This window comes from Plasmopara halstedii, assembly GCF_900000015.1.
Source record: "Plasmopara halstedii genome assembly, contig: Scaffold_253, whole genome shotgun sequence".
Classification (NCBI taxonomy): domain Eukaryota; phylum Oomycota; class Peronosporomycetes; order Peronosporales; family Peronosporaceae; genus Plasmopara; species Plasmopara halstedii.
In genome coordinates, this window is record NW_020187174.1 from 815,741 (window position 1) to 839,592 (window position 23,852).

General features: G+C 45.7%; 3 protein-coding genes across 3 annotated transcripts; 1 reads left to right on the forward strand and 2 right to left on the reverse strand.

Moving 5' to 3' along the window:
- Positions 1–1,453: 1,453 nt before the first annotated feature.
- PHALS_14991 (uncharacterized protein) lies at positions 1,454–1,893 on the reverse strand. Its single transcript, XM_024722242.2, has one exon. The coding sequence runs from the start codon at positions 1,753–1,755 to the stop codon at positions 1,552–1,554; it is 204 nt and encodes a 67-aa protein (XP_024573339.1). The 5' UTR covers positions 1,756–1,893; the 3' UTR covers positions 1,454–1,551.
- Positions 1,894–3,698: 1,805 nt separating this feature from the next.
- PHALS_04219 (hybrid signal transduction histidine) lies at positions 3,699–9,809 on the forward strand (the record flags this gene model as incomplete). The annotated part of the gene is made up of 1 exon (XM_024722243.1): positions 3,699–9,809. The coding sequence occupies one exon, from the start codon at positions 3,699–3,701 to the stop codon at positions 9,807–9,809; it is 6,111 nt and encodes a 2,036-aa protein (XP_024573340.1).
- A 133-nt stretch (positions 9,810–9,942) lies between these two features.
- PHALS_04220 (Mitogen-activated protein kinase kinase (MAP2K)) lies at positions 9,943–23,776 on the reverse strand (the record flags this gene model as incomplete). The annotated part of the gene is made up of 6 exons (XM_024722244.1): positions 9,943–10,078; positions 10,143–10,480; positions 10,537–10,662; positions 10,731–12,020; positions 12,086–12,128; positions 12,624–23,776. The coding sequence occupies 6 exons, from the start codon at positions 23,774–23,776 to the stop codon at positions 9,943–9,945; spliced, it is 13,086 nt and encodes a 4,361-aa protein (XP_024573341.1).
- Between the last annotated feature and the right edge of the window lie 76 nt (positions 23,777–23,852).

The following is a 23,852-nucleotide window of genomic DNA, read 5'->3' on the forward strand; positions in this document are numbered from 1 at the left end:
AAGCCACCACGTTGCAGGATTGCCAGTAGTAATGCATATTACGATATTTATCAGGTTTTGCTAAATTAGCTAGGTTTTACTAGATAAAATTGGGAAAACTTAGGGCTTCATATATAAGCGGCTCTACCGCAATCAGACAATTAATACAGTTTCAGTTTTAAACAGAAATGTTCGTTTGGCTCGGTTAAGGCTTTAGTACTTGGATAGCGTAAGGTCTGTGACCTTAGTTTAGCTTCCTCAAAGCAAAGAGCTACGACACCCCGCTGCAGCATGCGCCAGTTATGCCACAAAATTTACAGACGCTCCCGCGACTTTAAAATAGAACGACCAAGAATCTTCTTTGTCCATTGAGAGAGATTGCACCGAGTTCATTTGACGATGTATTCGCTCATAGAAAGAAAAGGGGTGAGAGGTCTGACGTCGATGTTCATCTTGATCGTCTACGTAAAGTCTTCCGAATTTTGCGAGAGAATAAAAGCTAACATGAAAAGTATATTATTATGCACAAGAATGGCGTTCGTGTAGATCCGACAAAAGGCAAAGTTATATATAATTGGCCTATGCCAATGAATGTGAAATAGCTGATTCAATGCCTGGGCTTGGCTAACTATTTGTGCAGCGTTAGTGTAACCCTTAACGCCTCTATGTTGAGTGGGAATGGTGAGAAGATCAGCAGACGTTGTTTGCCGAAGTGTGGCAGAGCTTGCGAGAAGATTATGTCCTTGTGATTTCAAACCACGACAAGCCTTCACATGTGGTCTTCGATGCGAGAAACATGCCACTATTGTCCGTTTGGAGCATGACCGATTATATGGCCACCCCCAACTTCTTCCACCCAAATAATAAATTTCCTTTCCTTAGCAAAACTGCCTCACGGTTGGGCCGGGTGTGCTTCAACCGATGTCTGTCTCAGATTTTTAAAAGAGGTTAACCAGCTCATTTGCGCGGTTAGTGGATGCTTCCAGGTGAGCCATTATCACCAGTAGTTCTTGGGCTACAAAATGTGCTATCTTCTTCTGACCAGCTAGAGACAGAAGCTTCTCAGCGTTGCTCGATTTTTAGAGTGAACAACTCACGGAGATACTGTAACGGTGTTGTATACTTAATCCTCGCACGGTATAATTGCACGAAAGTCGTTTGTCACATGGTGAAATTGTGAATACTCTTATGGACCAATACATTAATAATTATGAAAAATTAAAGGAGTAGGGCAGAAAAGAAAGGCACTTCTATGATGACATAGAGAAAAATGTGTATGTTTAGTTTTATTCAAAATATAATAAATCTTTAATACATGTATTCCTGAAATAGCACAACAAAAACAAACTTACAGTAAAGAAGCTTTGACCGTTAAGATGAACACACGGAGATTGGGTTTGTATAGAGCAGAACCGAGAGCCTTGAAATACTTCGTTTTTTATTTTCAACATTGACATACATATCTAGAATTTAGCAAATACTAAATAGTAATTCCATCCTCAACAGTACCAGTACGTACCCTATACGGTACATATCCACAGTTCGTGTTTGTCGCACAAGTGAGGCAACCCCTCACCCAGCGCCCACCGAGCAGTTGCTAGCTTTATTGTACCTGCACGACGTGGACATCGAATCTCGTTGTATGTAGCCATGATTTACTGAACTTAAAGCTACTGTTGCTTCGACAAAGCTCTCAAGATGATGGACCTGGAACAAGTTCAACAAGTTCAAAACTAACAAACTCAGCTTCCCGATCATTGACTTACTTACCAACATCGGGATTGCCCAACCGGTGCGCGTTCATCACCAAGCTCATGGAGCAAGGTTACGGCTAGTGACCTTGATGTTGTCGGTTAAATTCGCTTACCGATACTTTACCAATACTTGTAATTTATTATGTGTTTACCATGCCTATTAACTTTTTAGTTTGTTCACTAATGCCTTCATTTCGAAGTAACTCTTTGTAAAGATTAGTTAAAATGTTTGTGTGCTACTTTACCGATGACAATACTATAGCAAACGTGTGTGGAACGCTCGTTCACTGGACTCAAATAGCGAAATTATCTAAACTGCCGCATGTAGAAGAAATATAAATTTTTATGGGGTCACCTGTTTTCGTATGGCAACTCTTTACGACTATCCAAAGAGGTTTGACAAGCATATCCATTGCTGCCTTTTCCGCTTCGAGATGCTAGAGAGGACGCTTATAAGAACGCAGGGAGGTTTGGCGTTGCGGCGATCTCTTGATTGGTAGGAAGCAATATGATCAAAACTTTTGCCTACAAGCTTTTGCCTACAAGCTTTTATTGAATACTGAATCGAGATTGACAAAGATAATCAAATTTTCACATAAATTTTCGATAAAAATTTTGTGATTTATAATACCACTGTCGCCATCCTTGTGATGTGTGCTTTTTTCAGTTTTCAAATTTTGACTGTTGACGACGATTTATGTGCAATAATTTGCAATTCAAGTCGAATTTGTTATACTTTGTATTCTTGTAGACATTCCATGCATATCATATCGAGATTTATCAGACCTGACAGTGCTGCTACATACAGGCAACGCATAAAATAGATATTTATTTATACGACTATAGTGTATGATACAAATGGTTTGGGCTCGTCACTTTTTTATACGATTCACTTAAAATAATGGGCTCTTTTCGTCATTGGTTTATTCGTCGACGGAGACGGGCCAGACATGTAATCATTGGTTAAAAGCGATTGTCTAGCTGCTTCAAACAACAATCAAAATTTCACTGGCTATTATATGACTTACAGTACATTTACAGTATATGCAAGAAGAGGCAAATTTATTATAAGCTTTAAACAAAAGATAAGAAGGTGGAATGTTTCTGGAAACCGTCAAGTGTTCGGCCTAGGATTATTAAATTGGAGTATCATGTTTGACATTCTCATTTTTATGTATGACACAATTCTAGACGTGTTACAAGGTTGATATTGACAACAAGTGATCCATTTAACGTTGCAATAATTTGTTGCATCCACTTAACCTAATTTACTTCTTAGCATCCTTCTAGATACCTGTCAATGCGATACGGAGGTTATGCGAAGATTGGAAAGGCACTTGAGCTTGATTAAAAGAAGATTATATGGTTATGGTACCGTTGTTATCACAATTTGACGATAAAACGAAGCCATTTGATAGAATGTCTGTTTAATAATTAAAATGATTCGCATTCCCTCGTTACCACTCACTCCTTGTACATTTATTGGAGCGTTTATTTGCATTGTCAGGGTTATCCGATAGACTCAAAGATGTACTTGAAGGATACAAAAGTTGTTTTCGTACAAGAAATATCCTGAATAAAGCAATTACAGTAAGGCTTTTCTCATGATCAAATGTTTATTCAATGTCAAAACGATAAAAGGTATTACAAGAAACGCTCTCATTAATAACACTCATGATCTCATTAAATCTGAAAACATATAGATTACCGCAAGAAAGCAAAGACCAGCTATTGTATCTCTTTTACTGTACTCTTCCGTTAAGACCATCTGCAGTGACGTTACAAATCCGGTCTCGGAGCAAGGCAGTCGTCGTCCACCACACTTCGAAAAGACCTCGTTGCTTCCGTTTCCTCTAGATTGTACTACAGACGGCTTGTCGTAGGACGCGCCCTTTCTTCCAATCTTTCGGCCGTTCTGCTCCAGGCCAGCTCAGAGTCAGTACCGTGCTTTCGACAGACAAAGCGATGGTAAGCCAAACGAACGGCAAACCTTCTAAGAAGCACAAGAAGAAGGCGCGAAAGGAAAGTAACAATATCAGTGAAGTCGCCTCCGCGCCACGGATCACGGCCGGTACACGTCGCTCACGCCGTGACAGTACTTGCAGCTGTGACAGTAATGTTGACGCAAACGAACGCCGGCCAATTATTGCGTCTGCTTCAACGCACAGCTTTTCAAGTATTTCTACGCGCCTATCGCGCATCCTAAGCGATGCTAACGCGCCGACGCTGGCCATGGACGTGACAGGTCACATCACATTGTGGAACTACAAGCTAGCTGAGCTCACGGGATTGCCAAGCGCCGACATGATTGGCCGCCACGTCACGGAGATTGTGGTGGCTTCCAGGAAAAGCGACGTCACACGCGCATTGGACATGGCGCTTAGTGACATCAATACGACCGTGCGAGACGTAAAACTAGAGCTCAACACGCCTGAACTGGGTCGAAATTTGAAGCTGCTCGTTAACTTGACTGTCGACGTAGACGACACAATGACGGCGTCGAGTGTTGTCGCTATTGGACAGGACGTTGCAGCGTGGCCAGTGCCCGAGTCGCAATACGTGCGTGTCGCTCAGCAGGCAAATGCGCCTATTTTTGAGCTCAATCGAGACGGACTCATCATTCTCTGGAATTTCAAAGTCGAAGCACTCACGGGCTATTCAATCGATCAAGTTCTTGGTACGCCTCTTGTTGACTTAGTGCATGATGACTTTCGCGTGCTTGTTGAGGAACTACTTACACGCGTTGCATCAACAAACACGTCGGTATCCGAGTTTGAGTTGCCATTAAAGACTGCGAGTGGCGCACGTATCGAGCTGCTGCTTAGCCTCACGCCACAAGTTATTGTCGATGGGGCTGACACCATCGTCGATCGCATCGTGGCTATTGGACAAGACGTCACGGCACACAATGCAAGTGAAATGGAGTACAGTAAATTGGTAGATTCAGCCAATGCACCCATTTTTGGAGTCGACACAAAGGGCTGCGTTGTCATTTTCAATAAAAAAGCAGCAAAAATCAGTGAGTATTGGCCAGGTGAAGTCATGGGCGTTGATTTGGTATCATTCTTAATTCATGAAGATTATCGCGAACAAGTGGCTGCAGTCTTTCAAAAGGCGCTACGTGGTGTCGAGACGGCAAATTTTGAATTTCCACTGATCACGAAACATGGTCGAAAAGTCGAGATTCTCCTGAATGCGACGCCGCGGTACAACCATGAAGGCGTAATTGTTGGCGTCGTCGGCATTGGTCAGGATATTACCGAACGGATTGTACAAGAGCAAGAGTACAGCCGATTGATTGATACAGCCAACGCACCTATTGTAGGCGTGGACAAGCAATTTCGTGTTACAATTTGGAATAAAAAAGCTGCAGCCATCACCGATTACTCGAATCTGCAAGCGATTGGGAAAGATCTTCTTGGATTTATTGCTGAAGATGCACGTGATACGGTAGCAAATGTATTGTTGAAGGCGATGGGAGGCATAGAGACTCCAAATTTTGAGTTTCCGCTAGTTACAAGAAGTGGAAGGCAGCTGGATATTTTACTTAACGCTACACCTCGCTTTGATCACAGTGGCGCGATTACTGGCGTTGTCGGTATTGGACAAGACTTTACTGACCAGCGCGCGCAAGAAGAAGAGTACATACGATTGATTGACACGGCAAATGCACCGATCTTCGGTATTGATATGGACGGCCGAGTGGACATTTGGAACCGAAAGGCGGTTGCAATTACAGAGTATATGGTCCTTGAGGCACGAGGTACGCAACTTGTTGAGAGTTTCATTCCACAAGATTATCGTGCTGGCGTGTCTGTCGTCATGTCGAAGGCCATGGAAGGAGAAGACACTGCAAATTTTGAGTTTCCGCTTATTACAAAGACTGGCCGACGAGTCGAAATTTTACTGAATGCGACTCCACGGTATAATCAACATGGAGACATCGTCGGTGTGGTCGGAATTGGCCAAGACATCACAGAACGCATTGTACAGGAGCAAGAGTATAGTCGCCTGATTGATACAGCCAACGCGCCCATCTTTGGAGTAGACATGGCGGGTCTTGTAAATATCTGGAACGATAAATCAGCTGAGATCACGCAATTTACAGCCAATGAAGTCATGGGAAAAGATTTAGTACAAGAACTAATCTCCGAAGGGTACCGTTCAGCTGTGGGGTTAGTGTTGTCTCAGGCTTTGAACGGAGTACAAACGGCCAACTTTAATTTTCCATTAATCACTAAGACTGGACGACGAGTGGAAATTCTGCTAAATGCTACTCCGCGGTATAACGAGTTGGGCGAAATTGTTGGCGTGGTGAGTATAGGCCAAGATATTACGGAACGGATTGCTCAGGAGCAAGAATATAGTCGCTTAATTGATACGGCCAATGCTCCAATTTTTGGTGTCGATAAAGAAGGCTGTGTAAACATTTGGAACAAAAAGGCGGCTGAAATTATGCAATACTCGAACGATGAAGTAGTTGGGGAGAATCTGGTGGAAAAGTTTATTACGGAGGATTATCGGGAAGCTGTTGGTGCTGTCTTATCAAAGGCGCTTGGTGGCGTCGAGACAGCGAACTTTGAGTTTCCGCTGGTGACAAAGGCAGGACGTCGAGTGGAGATTCTGCTGAACGCCACGCCGCGCTTTAATGAGCACGGAACAGTGATTGGTATGGTCGGGATTGGGCAAGATATTACGGATCGAATTGCGCAGGAACAAGAGTATGCGCGATTGATCGAGAAGGCCAATGCTCCAATCTTTGGCGTTGACGCAGAAGGAAAGATCAATATTTGGAATCATAAAACTGCTGAAATGACGCAATACTCCAAAGAAGAAGCAGTCGGGATGGATTTGATGAGTTGGGCGATACCTAAACAGTATCGTGATGCGGTAGAAACAATTTTGTGGAAGGCTTTGAAAGGTGATGAAACATCAAATTTTGATGTTGAATTAAAGAAAAAGAATGGGCGCACTGTGAACATTCGCATGAATGCTACTGCAAGATTTGACCAGCATGGTGGAATCGTGGGTGTAGTAGGTATTGGTCAAGACTTGACCGATCGAATAGTACAAGAGCAAGAGTATACGCGTCTGATCGACACGGCCAATGCACCAATCTTTGGCGTGGATGCGAATCTGTGCGTGAATATCTGGAATAAAAAGGCCGCGCAAATTACAAAGTATTCTACTGCCGAAGTCATCGGCGAGAATCTCGTCGAGACGTTCATATCTCCAGAATATCGGCCTGCAGTTGCAGATGTGTTCAATAAGGCATTAAATGGTATTCAAACGGCCAATTTTGAGTTTCCACTGATTACACGGCCTGGAACGCGAATTGAAATTCTTCTGAACGCAACACCACGCAATGATATGCACGGAAATATTGTCGGCGTAGTGGGCATTGGTCAAGATATAACCGACCGTATCGCACAAGAGCACGAGTACTTTCGATTGATCGATACGGCGAATGCGCCAATTTTTGGGGTTGATACGTTTGGCTGCATTAACGAGTGGAATCAGAAGATAGAAGAGATTACGGGGTACCACAAGTCTACAGTGCTTGGTCTGTCACTGGTGGATGCGTTTATCAACTCTGAAAATCGACCAGAGGTACGAAAGCTACTGAACCAGGCTCTGATTGGTATTGATGTTGGGGAAATGGAATTGCCCATGACGACTGCTGCAGGTCGATCTCTGCTATTGCTAGTGAATGCTTCTAGCAAGAAAGATATGCATGGAAACATTCGCGGTGTCATTGGGGTAGGACAAGACTATACAGCCAAGAAGCACATGGAGGCAGCAAAAGTAAATTTTCTTGCGTCGTTTAGTCATGAGCTGCGTACACCACTAAACGGAGTACTTGGGATGCTGGAGTTGTTGCGCGAACAAAAGCTAAGCAAAACACCAGAACGCTACGTACATATCGCCTACATTTCTGGCTCGCTGCTGCTCAATTTGATCAATGATATCTTGGATTTGTCGAAGATTGAGGCTGGGCACATGGAAATCTCTGCAGATCCGTTTCAAATGGAAGATTTGTTGGAATATTCAGTGGAAATCTTCAAGTTTAAGGCACGTGAAAAGCACATCAAGTTGACGCTCGAGTGCTCACCAAAGGTGCCACAGCGTGTCATAGGGGATGTCAGTCGACTTCGTCAAGTAATATTGAACTTGTTATCAAATGCAATCAAGTTTACGAATGAAGGGTCGATTACAGTGCGATGCAGCATGGTGCCGTCACCAGACTTGCCGAAGCATTGTATTAAACTGTTATTTCAAGTCATTGACACGGGTGTTGGTATGGATGAGGAAGAAAAATCGCGTTTGTTCTCACTTTTTACGAAACTTGAGCGTACACGCAAAAATAATCCGACGGGCTCAGGCTTGGGGCTTGCTATCTGCAAGCAACTTGTAGAGCTGATGGATGGTGATATTGACGTCGATAGCGAGCTGGGCGAGGGGTCCGAATTTTTCTTTACCGTTGTGGTACGTCGTCTTGAAGACCAAGATGAAGAAATTGTCCCGCCATTCCCGGTTTTGATGGCTGCAGAATCCGGAACAAATTCGGCTTTAGCTGTCAACAATGGCCTTCGATCCACTGCGTCCATGTCAGAGCTCGTGCCGCAACATGCTCGGATCTTAACAGTTGAAGACAATGAATTCAATTGGGAGGTCGTCAAAAGTTTCTTTATGGAGGACAATCACCTTCTTCAGTGGGAAACGAATGGACTGGATGCGTGTCAAATGTACCAAGAACATCACGAATCGTATGACATCATACTTATGGATTGTGAAATGCCAATTATGAATGGATACGACGCGACTCGAAACATTCGAGGCTTTGAAAAACTCCACAAGCTCCCGCGGATTCCCATCATCGGAGTCACGGCGTATGCTATGAGTGGCGACCGTAAAAAGTGTTTGGATGCTGGCATGGACGAGTTTATCGTCAAACCCATTTCCAAGCCAGAGTTACGAAAGGCTATTCGCAAGTGGATGCGCGTTCGTTACTTAGGGCAGCATAATTCTCGCTCGTCACGCGTCGAGTCTCTCGATGCAATTAGCGTTGACGTGGACTCATTCTCCAACCAGAATGGCGCAAACTTGGTAGCTGCATCGAGGCACAAGGAGAAATTGGATCTAGACCGAGCAATTTCAGACTTAGAACTAGAGGATCCAATGATGATAGGCCAACCCGGTGGTATACAAACGGTAGCTAGTTCTGAAGCATTGCTTATGGCGCTTACGACAATCAGCGAGGGCAAGAGTAATTCTACAAGTTCGGGCACTGTCGGAAATACCATCGGAACGGTTGAGATTCAGCGCGAGACTCTTAAATCGCCGAAGATTGTACAAAATTTAAATGGAGTACCGCCAACACATCCCGGGACGCTTGTGAATGCGTCGAGTATTGTTGGCATGAATTTGTTTGCTGCAGCAAAGGCAGCGGGTATTTACCCAATGGATGCAGTCGAGCCAACGTCTCACTCAAGTCCGAATTCGTTTTCATCGAGTGACGGTAATAATCAGCAGGAGGCTACTGAAGTGGCCAATAGCTCTACATCTTTGGCGAGCAAGGCCGCACGAGCATTTTCTATGACTATGGCTCCGGGAGAAGTTGTGATCCCAACAGGTGATCCGATTGATTACTCTCTGGGAGTGGAGCAGTGTGGTGCAAATGAAAGCCTTTTTGTTACTCTATTGGAAAAGTATGCAAATTTGAGCGATGAGTTTATGCGACGCATTGAGGAAGCTTACTCTCAAGGTGACTTGGTCGTGCTGCGACGCGAGAGTCATTCGCTTAAGGGATCATCCGCTTACGTAGCAGCCATGCGAGTGTCCAAGGCAGCATTTCGAGTCCAACTAGCGACTGAGCATGTGATGGAAGCGACTGCAACGAGTGAAGACCACACAGCATTAAACGATGCGTTTCATCTACTAAAGAGCGAATATCGTGCTCTACGTGGCTATCTTCGTCGCAATTTCTCGTTCCGCGCGAGTATTGGTAGTGGAAATCAAGAAGTTAAGAAGAAGAATAGTGGTGGCGGAGGTGACAATGCCTGTGTGGTCATGTAAAGCCGAGATCAAAAGATAATTGTCGGCATCTGTAGCGAAGCTATGAAGGCTACAAAAATAGTAAAAGCATGTGCGCCGCTGCAGTGTAACATAAAATTGACAATCTATGTATTGCCACGAACATCTATCAAGCTCATTTAAACTGCTTCTCAGCATCGTTGAAATAAGTCAGTTCAATATCATGGAGTAGTTCGTTCATAGCTTCTTGGAACTTGGCGCATACCATTAAACGATTAGCTCCGATCTGCTCTGCAAATCGTAATAGCTTGCTGATAAATTACGAATGGTGAGTGGGAATTCTGTCAACGAACATAACATGTTTAAGGAACTTACCCTTTCTGCATGGTTGGTAGGAGCTGAAGCCACGTCACGACGTCACTGAGAGTGTATCCGTGTTCAATTATAAGCTCTTTTGCATCTTTAGCGTAGTGTTCAGCAACCTTGCGCACGATTTCGTCCACTTCCAATTGTTCTTTCCTGTCATCTTCGATACTCTTCGTGTCATTCTCGTTTGCGCAATCTACAGCTTTTTCGTTACCACAGTGCCGCTGAATGAACTCGTGCTCAAGAAGTTTCTTTACACTCCATCGCTCCGTCTGATCTTTCGTTAAACACTTCGCCAAGAAGTCACAGAAAAGGTCTGAAAATTCGCCTTCGGGAAGTTGAGGTGGCTACCACAGCAATTTGTTGAGATCTTCTTCAGACAAGGAGCAACAATGAAACTTACCGGCTCATTGCGAATCATGTGAAGCATTTCCCAGTACCCACCTCGTGATAGATACGGGAACTTGCCGAGAGCACAAGTCATGATCGAAAGACCAAAAGACCAGACGTCTGACTTGTAAGAGTATTCCTGAACGCAAAAAGAAAGTCAGTTAGTCAAACACAGAAGTTGCTGCTGATTCTCAAACGTCGAGATACCTCACTAGCAATTCGCTCTGGTGACATGTAAGTGAGTGTTCCCACAAATGTCGTTGCTTTGGCGAGAGAATTTTCCATTTCACGAACAATACCAAAATCCGACACTTTGACATCTCCAAAATGATTGATCAGCAAGTTGCTAGGTTTGATATCACGATGAAGTTGATGCGTGTTGTGAAGAAAAGCAAGTCCCTTGAGAACGCGAAATGAAATATTGGCTAATACGACTTCGTTGGTACATCCACCAGTGTCTACGATGTCCTGAAGAGAGCCCCCATCCATATACTCGACGACAATTGAGACATTACCTTCGTTCGGGTTCATAAAAGCGTCATACAAACACACAAGCTCCGGGCACGCCACACTTTGCCGTGGTGTTTCGACAGCTTCGGCACCCGGCAAAGTCGCCAAATTATTGTATAGAGCGGTAAGCTCTGCGGTAAGTTGATGACGTTTGTCATACTCGAATACTGGGATAACCTTGACAGCAACGAGCATAAGAGAAGGAACATGCAGAGCCTTGTGCACGACGCCACTCGCTCCACGTCCAAGAATTCCAAGCTTAACCAAGTGTTTTTTTGTATTGGATGGCTGCTGTGGTCTGTCGGATAATGTGCTCGGCAGATTCTCGGGGGATCGAGTGAGGCCTGTCTGTCTGATCTGAAACCCCACAGTGTCAAATGTTCCTGACGCCGACAAATCGTACGAACGCTCTAATCGATCTGTGCTACCAGTATGGAGATCAAGCTGAAAGTCCGAGCCAAGACCTTGAACAAAGTCGCGTTGAATGCCTTTTCGATGCGTGGACGAAATCGTTGGTGACAACGAAAGGCTCGGTCGATAACCACAGCGAGGACCCGAAAGTTTTGGACTTGTAGTTGCTTGGCAACCAGGAGCTACGTGATCAGAGACATTGATCTCGAATTCTTCAATTTCCAGCTTTAACGCCACTGAACGTGAATGTCCATCAGATGCAAGTCGTATCTCACTCAATTTATCGTTTTTCTTTTCGGCAATTTTCGGCATCCGTTCTCCTTCCTCAATTGCTGGCTCCACTTCCGTCCGCATGGATCGAATTCTTCTCATATCGCTGGCTAGAGACTGCACACTGTGTGCTGTATGAACTTTTTTTTCTCGCGAATCATTCATATTGCCACCAGTTCCCGATGTCGGTAAACGATGTCGATCTAAAATTTTTACTTCTGGCTGCTTGATTTTTGACCCTTTCGCGCTGTTGCAATACGTCGCTTTATCCTCAGCATTCTCGAAATGGATAGCACCCGTTTTTGCCTATTGTATACAATAAACGTGGTTACATCTGGACAGCGAATTCTACAGAGTCCAATTTTGGTAACCTGTAGCATAGCTCCCAGTTCCTCGTCAACGCGCAATGATGACCTTCACGCAGAACAATTTCTACTTGTTCTTTGTATTTTTGAAGTGTCATGTCGTTACATTCCAAACGACGCATGGAGTTTGAAATTATTTTGAGACGTGGAGTAGCATTCAGGATGCGATAATTGTGCAGATATTATATCGCCTATTCTTCGGTATAGTATCCAGATCGTACTCAGCATTTCAAATTTGACTGAGATCTCTATTCAAAAGCGACCTGACAGCTTTGTGCGTTTTAGAAAACAATGTACCCAAAGCTATTTCTTCTTCGACCGCAACAAATTAGGGATAATTGTGACCGTGAAAGTTACATAGATTCCATTCGCACTGGTTCTCATGCTATCGCCGAGCATCTCGTCTTTTTTGCGTTTAAACTGCTTCATCGCTATCCTTTCACCTACTGAACCAAAGAAGAGTGTCTGAGAGGTATGTTGGGCGCACACAACCGATAGTCTACTTTTGTGGGTATTAGTTAAAAGCGTGTATTCTGTTCCTCACTTGATTGACTCGCTGGAAACTTTATCGCCAAGATACTGTAAAGTCTTGTCTTTGGCAGCTTTCTTGGCAGCTACCGCTTGTGTGATCTGAGCCATCTTATTGACACTAGTACCGATGACAGCGTCTTTAGCCTTTAAAGTCGTATGCTCAGATAATGACCGAGTTGCATTACTAGCCAATTGACCCAGACTCAAGGACGCCTTATACTGAAGCTCCTCATCCGTGGATCTCGCTCGAGCAATACGCAATAGAGCTTGAATCCCTCCTTCCTCAGCAATACGCAGATGATTTTCATAATTATCAGCTAATTTGAGAAGCGCAAGTCCAGCGTAATGACGCGGCTCGGCATGCACCGACATGATAGCAATGAGCGGTCGCAACACGCCACGCTCGACAAGACGAACCTGATAGTCTCGATTGGACGCCAGATGAGCTAAGATGAACGTTGCATACTCCTGACATTCCATATCTTCGACACAAGCCAGTGAGATAGATGCATCGAGACCACCTTCACGAAACAGAACGTCATGGAAATCTGTCTGCTGCTCCACTATCAGCGCGAGAATATATCCACAATTCCTCATCGTCGCTGTATCTCCACAAGTCGACAAAGCTATAACGTGAGCAAGAATTCCCAGCTCAATCAGTTTTTGCAGCACATCTTTACTCTCCGCCAAAGATCCAAGACAGTAGAGTGCAAAGTGAACGCATTCCTTATCGGTTGATGCAAGTAAAGCAAGCAGAGGAAGTAGCCCGCCACTTTGCATAACTGACATCTTCGTCATACTCTGTTTTCCCAATGTGAGAGCGTTGAGAGCCAAGCAGCCACAAAGCTGGACATCGGTACTAGGATACCGAAGCAAATCAATCAGCGGTGGCACGGCACCGTGCTCCATCATCCGTAGCTTGTTGTCACCCATTCCCCCGAGAGCTAGAGCAGCCAAAGCCAATGCTGCGTATCGCTGAATGGACGCATCTGGATATCGGATGAGATGTGTAAGTGGACGAATAGCACCTTGCTCGACGATTTGGGCCTTGTCGTTACTCGATGAAGCTACGTTGCATATGGCTAACGTTGCAAATCGCTGTGTTGCTATATCCAGGGACCTTGTGAGACGTATCAAAGATGGCAGCGCTCCCTGAAGCACCAGCTCCGATTTAATCGAGTTTGTGATGGACAAGGAGGCAAACACTCTCGCGCAGTCTCGTTGCACTCGTGCATCATCGTGAGCACCAATACTGATCACGGTCGAGATCGCCCCTTCGCGCACAACGTCTGCTTGATGCTCGATCGAATCCGCCACATTCGCGAGAGCGAAAACACAATCTCGTTTGACTTCCAGATCGTTGTAAGTACAGCAACGGAGAATTTGTGCCAGGCCTCCATCCCGCACAAGTTTAAGCTTGTTTTCTTCTTGTAAGGAAAAGCTAGAGAAAGCTGCAGCTGCAGTTCGCTGATAATCGATAAGTGGGCTCTGTGCCAGCATAACAAACGGCCGCAGAAGTGACTCTTTAATGATACGACCACGAATTGCTGGATTCGCAGACAAAAAACGCAAACCCATTGCTGCGTATCGTTGAGTGACGTCATTTGTCGAATCAGTCAGTTCAATGAGGCTCAACAAAGCACCTTGTTTGTATACAAGTTGGTGACTTTGCTCGCTCGAGCAGATATTTGCCAATGCGCGACTGACATCTTGTTGAATCTCAGCAACATCGTGACAAACTTTGGCCAACACAACCAGTGCACTTGTCAAGCCTTCAGCCACAATTCTCTGCTGGTTTGCAGGGTGCTCGGATAAGTTTGCGATTAATCCAGCACATTGACACTGTAAATCTCGAAGATCCGTTGCGCCAGGTTTCGTGGTCAGACAGCGTAAAATTGGCTTCAAAACCTCATCCTCCACGACTTGCTGCTTAATTTCTGGATGAGAGGCTGACGATGTTAAATGTCGCAAAGCTGCAATTGCAGGGGCTTGTAAAGGGGCTTCCACATTTCGTAAGAATGTGATTAGGGAAGAAATCCCCCCTTCCTCAGCGTACTGTCGTCGAAATTCGCTGTTACTTGCCAGATCACGCAACGCCAGAACACTTTGACGACGCGTGTTCAGCTCTTTAACATGCAGTAGAAAGAAAAGCGTCTTAAGACCACCTTCATGTACTATGCTACGATGGCTTGCAAAATTTGGCGCAAGTTTTCGTAGTGCTAGTGCTGCATTATACTGGCATTCGGCATCCGATGACAAGCCAAGATGAATCAGGCCAGGAAGGCCATCTGCAATCAGATCGGGATGGTGCTCGAAGCTTGACAGCAAGTTTGCCACAGTTCGCGATGCCTCTCTGTGAACATCTTCATGTTGATTATTCACAAGAGCATTTAAAAAGCCACCACAACGCTCCGCCACAAAACAAGAGTGCGTATCAAGATGCTCAGCGAGATTCGCAAGTGCTCCACATGCTTGCCTTGCTACTTCAACATCAGGCGACTGAGTCAGCTTGATCAGTGGACGAAGAGCTCCTTGCTCGACAATTTCCACCTTGTACTCATCGCTTAAGGACATATTGCAATACGCAGCTGCGACTTCTCGCTGCGTCTCTAGCTCTTTCGACAAACCTGCAATTCTTAAAGGAGGTAGACCGCCTCCCCGTACGATCCGTCCGCGGTTTTCAGCTGAGAACTGACACAAACGACGCAGTGCTGCTACTGCCAGTGTGTGCGCGTTAGAGTCCTCTGCGTACGCTAACATTATAAGAGCTGCAATGCCCCCCTCATTGCCAATAGCGGCACATTGTGCCGGGTTACCTGCAAAATTTGCCAGTGCGAAGGCTGCATAGAGTCGAATATCCTCACTTTTCGACTGACCAAGCCGAAACACGACTTGCAGCACGCCTCGTTCAATCATGTGGTTATGATTGTTCTCATTTGCTGCCAAATTTGATAGCGCCATTATTGCAAACCGCTGACTCTCTATGTCGTCTTCATCGTTCGCTAACGATAGTATTGGAGTAAGGCCGCCATGAACAAGTATCTGAATCTGTAAAAGCGAGTCACACGCTAGATTACATAACGCAATACATGCGTATCGACCGATAGCTGGATCAATCGGATCTTTTGCAGCAATTATTAGTGCTTGCAATCCTCCACCGCGTGCTGCAGCTAATCGTGTGTCACCGTTCGCTGCTAAGTTGCAAAGCGTCATTATGGCGTAGCATTTGCAATCTCTGTCCTTCGCTCCCGCAAATTTAACAAGAGCTGCCTCGATGCCCATTTCAATAATACTTTTCTGGTTGTTGGCTGCACACGACACGTTGTATAGCGTCAACACCGCACTACGCTGACACTCTAGACTTCGTGACAAACACATCACTTGAAGTGGTTGGAGTGCATGGCGCTCCACGACGACATTTCGATTCTGACGATGTGCTGAAATATTTGCGAGAGCCATACTAGCATATCGACAGCACTCAAGGTCGCTGGAGCCTGCAAGTTTTATAAGCTGATCGAGACTATCATGTTGCGCTACAAGATGTAGTTGGTTGACCGGATAAGCTGTCAAGTTGCATAGGGCCATGGCCCCACACTTTGCACACTCGATGCTAGGTGACTGCAATAAAGCGACAAGCATTCCTAATGCACCAGCCTTCACAATTTTTTGCTCAATGTTCGAGTTTGTTGATAAGTTACACAAAGCCATGGCTGCGCATCGCTGAATGTCATGATCTTGCGTTTCATCTAGTCGAGCGACAAGAGCAGGCAAAGCACCGGCATCTACAATACGTTCCTGATTCTCAGTATGAGAACTAAGTCGATAGATAGCACGCGCTGCATACTGCCGTGTAGACGTAAACTCGCTTCTTAATAGATCGGTCAGCGGGACGAGACCTCCAAGCTCGGCAATCTGGTACTGGTTGTGCGACGTCACTGCCAAATTGCCCAGACACATCGCTGCATCACGTCCACAAAACTCTTCTTTAATCTGTGCAAGATTGATTACGGCACGAAATTCCTGAAGCGAAAATACGCCAATATGATTTTCAGGATTGCTGGACAAATTAACAAATGTGCGACTCGTATGACGCGCAATCTCGAAATGACAACTAGCCTTCATAAGATCCAAGAGGGCTGGAAAAACACCTTCGCGCACCATTTGCACCTGGTTCTGAACATTCTCACTCAGCGCAGCCAATGCTCTAGCACACTGAATTCTGACATCATCGTCTTCGATACTGCAACAGCTAAAAAGGGGTGGAAGAACACCGTCACGAACGAGCTGTGTCTTGACAGAAGCATCGAGCGACAGATGCCGCACACCTGCTGCACCCATAGTTTTAAGTGTCAAGTCGGAACTATGCAAAAGAGAAATAAGCGCCAGTACTGTGCCACCATCTTCTGCCAGTGTGGGCTTGAACATCTTATTTGCAACCAGCGACTTCAATGCAGCCGCTGCTTGACACTGCACCTCCCACTTCAAATTCCCAAGAAGCATATGCAAAGTTGGGACGGAGCCACTACTCAGCAGAACTTGATGAATGTCAAAATTAAGTGAGAGCTTGTGCAGTGCTAGTGCGAGATTGTATTGACACTCCTGGTCGTCTACCTTAGCAACTCTAGTTACAACGGCAAGTCCTTTTTCGTTAATAAAAACTGCATGAAATTCAGGCGTACTCATGAGATTTGTAATCAGTCTAGATGCTTCTCTGTACACTGGAAGATGTCTACTTCGCATTGCTTTTACTCCCACACGTACTGCATGAACATCGATCATGTATTCATGCGTACACATATCTTCTGCAATGTTGGCAGCAGCTCCGCAAGCATTTCGAGCAACTTCGATATCAGAGGACAAACACAAAACAAATAATTGCTGGAAAAGTGCAACTGAACCACTCGCAAGGATAAGTTTGTTGCCTCGTGCAAGACTTAAATGACACAGGCATGCTGCCGCTTCTCGCTGATTTTCCAATAGGTTTGAGTGTTGAGCACAGGCCAGTAGCACGGCCGCAAGAGCCTCGAAATGCTTAACAACCATTAAATTTTGATTCACATCCAAGCGCGCGATGCGGCGTAGCACTGATATAGCATGGCACTGCGTACTAGAATTGTTTGCTTCATTCGCGTCAAGTGCGAGCCCGATAAGAGACTCACCGCTGTTGCTAAGTTTGCAGATGATTTCGTGGAGAAACTCATTGGTCGCTATCTTGCCCAGTGCAAATGCAGCATAGAAGCGCATTTCAAGGCTATTCACTGAGTCGAGCGCTTCAATAAGTGCTGGTACAACTCCGTGATCTAGAAATACTTTGTGATTAGCATTGTTGGTAAAGATGCAGCCTAGTGCAAGCAGTGCGAATTGCCGAGGCTCAGAGTGATCCTTGTCTACAGCGAGCGCTATCAAGGGCAATACAATGTTCTCACGCACCACTTTCGAATGATTTAGCGGATTCGAAACGAGATTGCTAAGACAGATAACGCTAAAAAGCCGAATGTTAGGGTCTGTGTGCTGGATTGCTTGATTGAGAAAGCTTTGACAGCCATCCGCTTGTAACATATCATGGAACGCAAAATTTGAAGAAAAATTTGCCACACACTTTATAACTTCACGCGCTACACACGCAGGAATATTCTGAGCATCAACTTGCAGAATTATACGTAAGTCACGCTGCTCAGCAATGACCGAATGAGTATCGAAGTTTTCCGCTATGTTAGCGACACTAGCGCTTGCAAACGTTGCTGTATGCTCGTCGGTTGACAGCATCATTGTGATTAAGGCATCTAGTAATGGGGAAGCAGCAATGACACATTTATTCTTCTCTGCGAATGACAAGTTGTACGCCGTCATGCACACCTCACGTTGAAGCTGTACGTCAGATGAGTGTGCTCCAAGCACCAAAGGCTCTAGTCCACCCTCTGAAACAATGCGTATTCGTGTCTCCGATCGATTTGATAGTCCACGAAGGGCAGCAATGGCCACCTTCTGATCGCTCGCATCGTCAGAACAAGCTAACTGAATGATACAAGGTAGCCCACCCATAGCTTCGACCAATTCTCGGTGTGATGGATTTGCTGCGAGATTGCACAAAGCAAAAGCAATGCAGCGATGAGTTTCTAGGTCCACATGATTAGCTATCTTGACGAGAGGAGACACCGCACCAGCTGCAACTAATTCGCCTTGATATTGGCTACTTGCGGCAATGTTACTCAGCGTGACGGCTCCAAATAGTCGATAGGTGGCATCGGCCGAGCATAAGAACGCCACAAGTGTCTGCATTTCAAAGGCAGCAATGAGAACCTCAGGCTCTGCACCAACACAACCACTTAGAGACAAATTGCACAAGCACGCCAACACTTCTTGCTGGACATCCAAATCTTCAGACTTCGTTAAGGCTAAAAGTGGTCGCAAGACACCACGACGAACAAATTTGCGTCGTGCTGTTTCGTTTACGCACAAACCACGCAATGCACAAACAGCATGGTACCGGCACTTCGAGTCTTGGGACTCGAGTAGATGCTGCAATGAGCCTAGAAAGTCATCTCCAAGCTCAAGAAGACCAGTGTGATTTTCAGAAAATGCCGTAAAGTTAGCGATACCGAATGCCGCCCCATTTCTTAAAGTCAAGTCAGCATGCTGAAGCATTTGTGCAAACATGGACAGTGCGCCAGCATCAACAAGAATGCTTTGAGTAGCACGCACACTGGCGACGTTAACTAAGGCGAAGACAGCGTACCTCTGAGTATCTAAATCTCCATTAAGTGATCCATTTGCAAGCGCCACTAACAATGGTACAAATGCATCATGTACGATCGTGGGGATATTATCAGCATTTGAGGAAAGATTCGCGATGCCCATGGCTGCATATCGCTGACTCAAAACGTCTGGCGTATTCAATGCAGCCATCAGCGGTGTCAGACCACCACCCGAAATGATGTCAGTAGTATAAGCATACTCTGCAGACATGTTTGCTATAGTTCGGAGTGCTTCACGCTGTACTTCCACGCTCTTTGCACGTAGCATGAACTTAACGTGCTGTAAAACTCCATCTTTCACCATACGCCCTTGGTTTTCTACCACTTCGGCCAAATTAGCGAGGACACCACACGCCTGATGAGCCACTTCTCCGTCCGCTGAGTGAATCAATGTCAGTAGAGGGGATAGACCGCCGTCACGTACGATAGCTATCTTTATATCTTCACTTAGAGATAAATTCCTTAACGTAGCACAAACCTCACGTTGCACCTCGACATTTTCAGAAAGTGCTAACTTTAACAGTAAACGAAGAGCCCCATTTGCTACAGCTTGAATACGATTTCTCGCTTCAACAACCATTCTTCTCATTGCAAAGCATGCTTGCAAATGTGTGTCCTCATCAGCATCGTGCAGCAGTGCGATTACAGTCCGCAGCACCCCTAGCTTTGAAATCTGGACATTGTTGCCTTCGTTAGCCGCCAAGTTGTTCAAAGCAAAAGCAAGGGCACGACGAGTCTCAAGATCTTTAGCCTTATCGACGGTCATAAGCGCTGTCACAGCACCTTCGTCAAACAAATCACGGTGATTCTTATGGTTCACTGCAAGATTTCCGATGGCTAATGTTCCAAACCGTCTACACACAGCATCTTCGGTCTCTTGAGCAAAGGTTCCGATATAGCGCAATGCGTTGCTGCGCAAAAGAGCAACTTGACTCGATGGTTTCGCTGCAAACAAGGCGATGCAGCGAGAAACTTGGCGCTTTACTTCCAAATCAACACTTGATGCTAATGAGTACAAAAGTGTTAACACTCCTTCACCCAGCATTTTTTTATGCGTATCTCCTTCAATCATTTCTGCCAAGTTTGCCAGAGCGCAGACAGCTTGTCGCTCACGGTACGAGTCTCGACTACTCGCCAAAGCTATCAGTGTCGATAGACATCCACCACGTGTCATTGTGATTTTATTTTCTTCACTCAACGACAAATTTGAAAGCGTTGCTGATACTTCTCGCTGCACTTCAATACTTTCGCTCGAGCCTGCTAGAATAAGTGGCTCCAAAGCACCAAACTGCACAATCTGATGACGAACAACTTGATTAACTGAAAGCCCACGAAGCGCAGCAATGGCCTGGAACTGCACGTTAGGATCTCCTGGAAAACAGGAAGAAATGATTGATTGTAGAAAGTTGGCTGCCACAATACGTTCAATATTGTTTAGATTGCTGCACAGATTACCCACTGCGAACATAGCAAACTGGCGACATTTTACATCACGATGTTTAGCATAGCCAGCAAGATAAAGCAACGCTTTATCCAACAACACTTCGTGGGTAGACGGCGAGACGGCTAAGTTAGCTAGCACTAGAAGACAGTAACGAACAACATCATTATCTGCCAATGAGCGCGGATCTAACGCTTCTTCTAGGCGCGCTAGAACAGGAGGAAGAATGCCTTGATCGAGCAGCTTGATTTGGTTATTCATGCTTGTTCCGAGATTGCAAAGTGCCATCGCTGACATGCGCTGACAATCTACCACATCACTTCCTAAAAGAAGTATGAGTGGTGCAGCTGCACCTTGATTCAAAATTGTCTTGCCAAAGTCACAATTAGCCGACAAGTTACCCAAAGCACGAGCTGCTTCTCGCTGTGCGAAAATTTCTCCCTGCTGCATTGCATCCACAATTGGAGAAATAGCACCGTTCGCTACAAGATAACTTTGGTTTTCCACGTCTTCGGATAAATTTGCTACTGTACAAAGAGCTTGCCGTCGAAGACTCACATCGATACTTGCAAGTGCAGATAGGATTGGTGGCAAGCCACCACACTTACAGATATCAGATTTGTTGGCATCCGCGAACGACAAAGTGCAGATTGCAGGTATAATATCAGCTTGTAGATCGGTACTCTCGGTACGCGCCAGAAACAGCACAGGCTCAAGACCACCCTCGTCGGTTATCTGCTTGCGCAGATCGGCATTCATTGCGACTTTTACGAGCGCGAATGCTGCATACTGGCGTACCTCCTCATCAGGTGCACTTGACAGCGAGATAAGCAGCGGCAACGAGCCTTCTTCAACAATGGCCCGATGATTTTCGACACAAGAAGCCAGATTTGCGATAGCCAAAGTTGCAAACCGCTGTATCTCTAGCTCCACATCCTCGGACCGTGCGAGAGACATAAGAGGCTCCATGGCTCCACGATCCATAAGCACTTCACGCAAAGCTGAGTTTGTAGCCAAGTTGCAAATGCCTAGTGCTCCAACACGCTGCGAGGCCATATCGGGTGACAACAGGTACGATATCAGCAGCTGATGTCCACCATGCTCGACGATGTCATCGTGATTTGAGCGAAAGGCGGAGAGGTTTCCTAAGGCACGACCAGCTTCACGTTGTACCTCCACAAATTGAGAGCGCATCGTAACAATTAAAGGTGGAACTCCTCCATCAGAGCAAATTTTGTCTTGATTTTCTTCAACTTCGGCAAGATTGGCCAGTGTAGCACAACACTGTCGGGCAAGCTCCATATCTTCGGACTGAGAATGCACAATCAATAAGGTCACAGCACCGCTTTTCGCAATTTCATACTTGGTCTCATCACTTGCAGACAAATTGCACAGGGCTGCACTCGCCTCGCGCAGAATTTCCAGATCACTAGACTGAAGTAAGAGCACAAGAGGCTCCAGCCCACCTTCCTGGATAATTTTTACTTTATTCGCTTCACTCGCCCCCAGCCCACGTATAGCAGCAACAGCATGATGATGCACGTCAGTGTCTTCCGAACATGCAAGAGTAATAATGGGTTGAAGCCCTCCTTCCTCAACCATACGTGTGTGATTGTGCTCGTTTGATGCAAAATTTGCCAAAGCAAACGCTACATAATATTGACTCAGGGCATCAGCCGTACTCGCCAGTGAGAACAATGACACAAGACATCCAGCGTCAACTAGCGCTGAATGATTAGCTTTCATTGCAGCCAGGTTTGCTAGAGCGAGCACGGCATATCGTCGAGCTTCAAGCTCGCGATCAAAAGCTTGGGCAAGCGTGATCAACGGAGTAATCGTTCCCAGTCCAACGATCTGAACTTGGTAGCTCGCCGTTGTGCTTAGATTTGCTAAGGCCAACGCAGCGTAGCGTTGGCAAACGTGATGATTCAAAACTAGCGCTGCAGCGAGCGGGTGAAGGACTCCTTCTTTCATCAGTGTGGGTTGTACTTCTTCATTCGCTGTGAGATTGGCAAGACAACGGCATGCTTCGCAGCGTGTACTGAGATCTTGGTCCACTGCCAACGCCATAATCGATGCTAAACCGTTCTCGCGCAAAAGCTTATCATGAAGCTCGTGCAGCTCCATCAAATTAGCAATCGTACCGCATGCGTGCTCCTCAACAGCCGGATCACCCGAAAGCGATAACGAGATTATAGTCAGAAGCGCCCGATCTGAGATTTCAACTTTGTTTTCGGGGGTAGCAGAGAGAGCACAGAAAGCTGCTGCAACTTCACGCTTGATGTCAGACTCGTCTGAGCGTGCCATAAGCACCAAAGGATCCAGTATGCCTTCTTTTACCACAATGACCCGATTAATCGGTGATATGCATATACCTCGAAGACAGGAGAGAGATTGCCTCTGTGCACTGAGCTCTCTGCAGCATGCCAGTGCAATGAGACGTGGAACAGCACCCCCGTCGACAATTAATGATCGATAATCATTATTTACGGACAAGTTCGCCAGTGCAAACGCACAATAAACACCTGAATGGACAATCTCTGGGTCAAGTAGCTTTACCAACGGTTCGATCGTGCCTAGTTGTACAATCTCTTCATGGTTTTCGGGTTCAGCTGCCAGATTGCCGATTGCCATTGCTATGTATTGTTTCGCGACTGTATCATTTTTGTTGTCATCATCTTTGAAAAAGTTTACGAGTGGAGGTAGCGCGCCCTCTTCAACAATTCGAATGCGACTTGCTGGACTCGATGCTACATTTGCCAAACACAGACAAGCGAGACGGAGCGCTTCGGAGTCACTAGATTGAAGGATTAGTGTCAACAAGGCATTCACAACACCCTTAGAAACCATTTTTTCGTGCAGCTCAGCGTTTGTTGAAATATTTGCTAGACCAAATGCCACATCTCGCTGGTCCGTAGGGCTACGCTCACGGCGCCCACGCGCAATAAGTTGCTCCAGCACCTTGGACATTTCGTGATCAATCCGAAAGCGATAGAAAAATTAACATTAGCAGTAGGTTTGGTGTCTCCTCGCGACGGTGAAAACT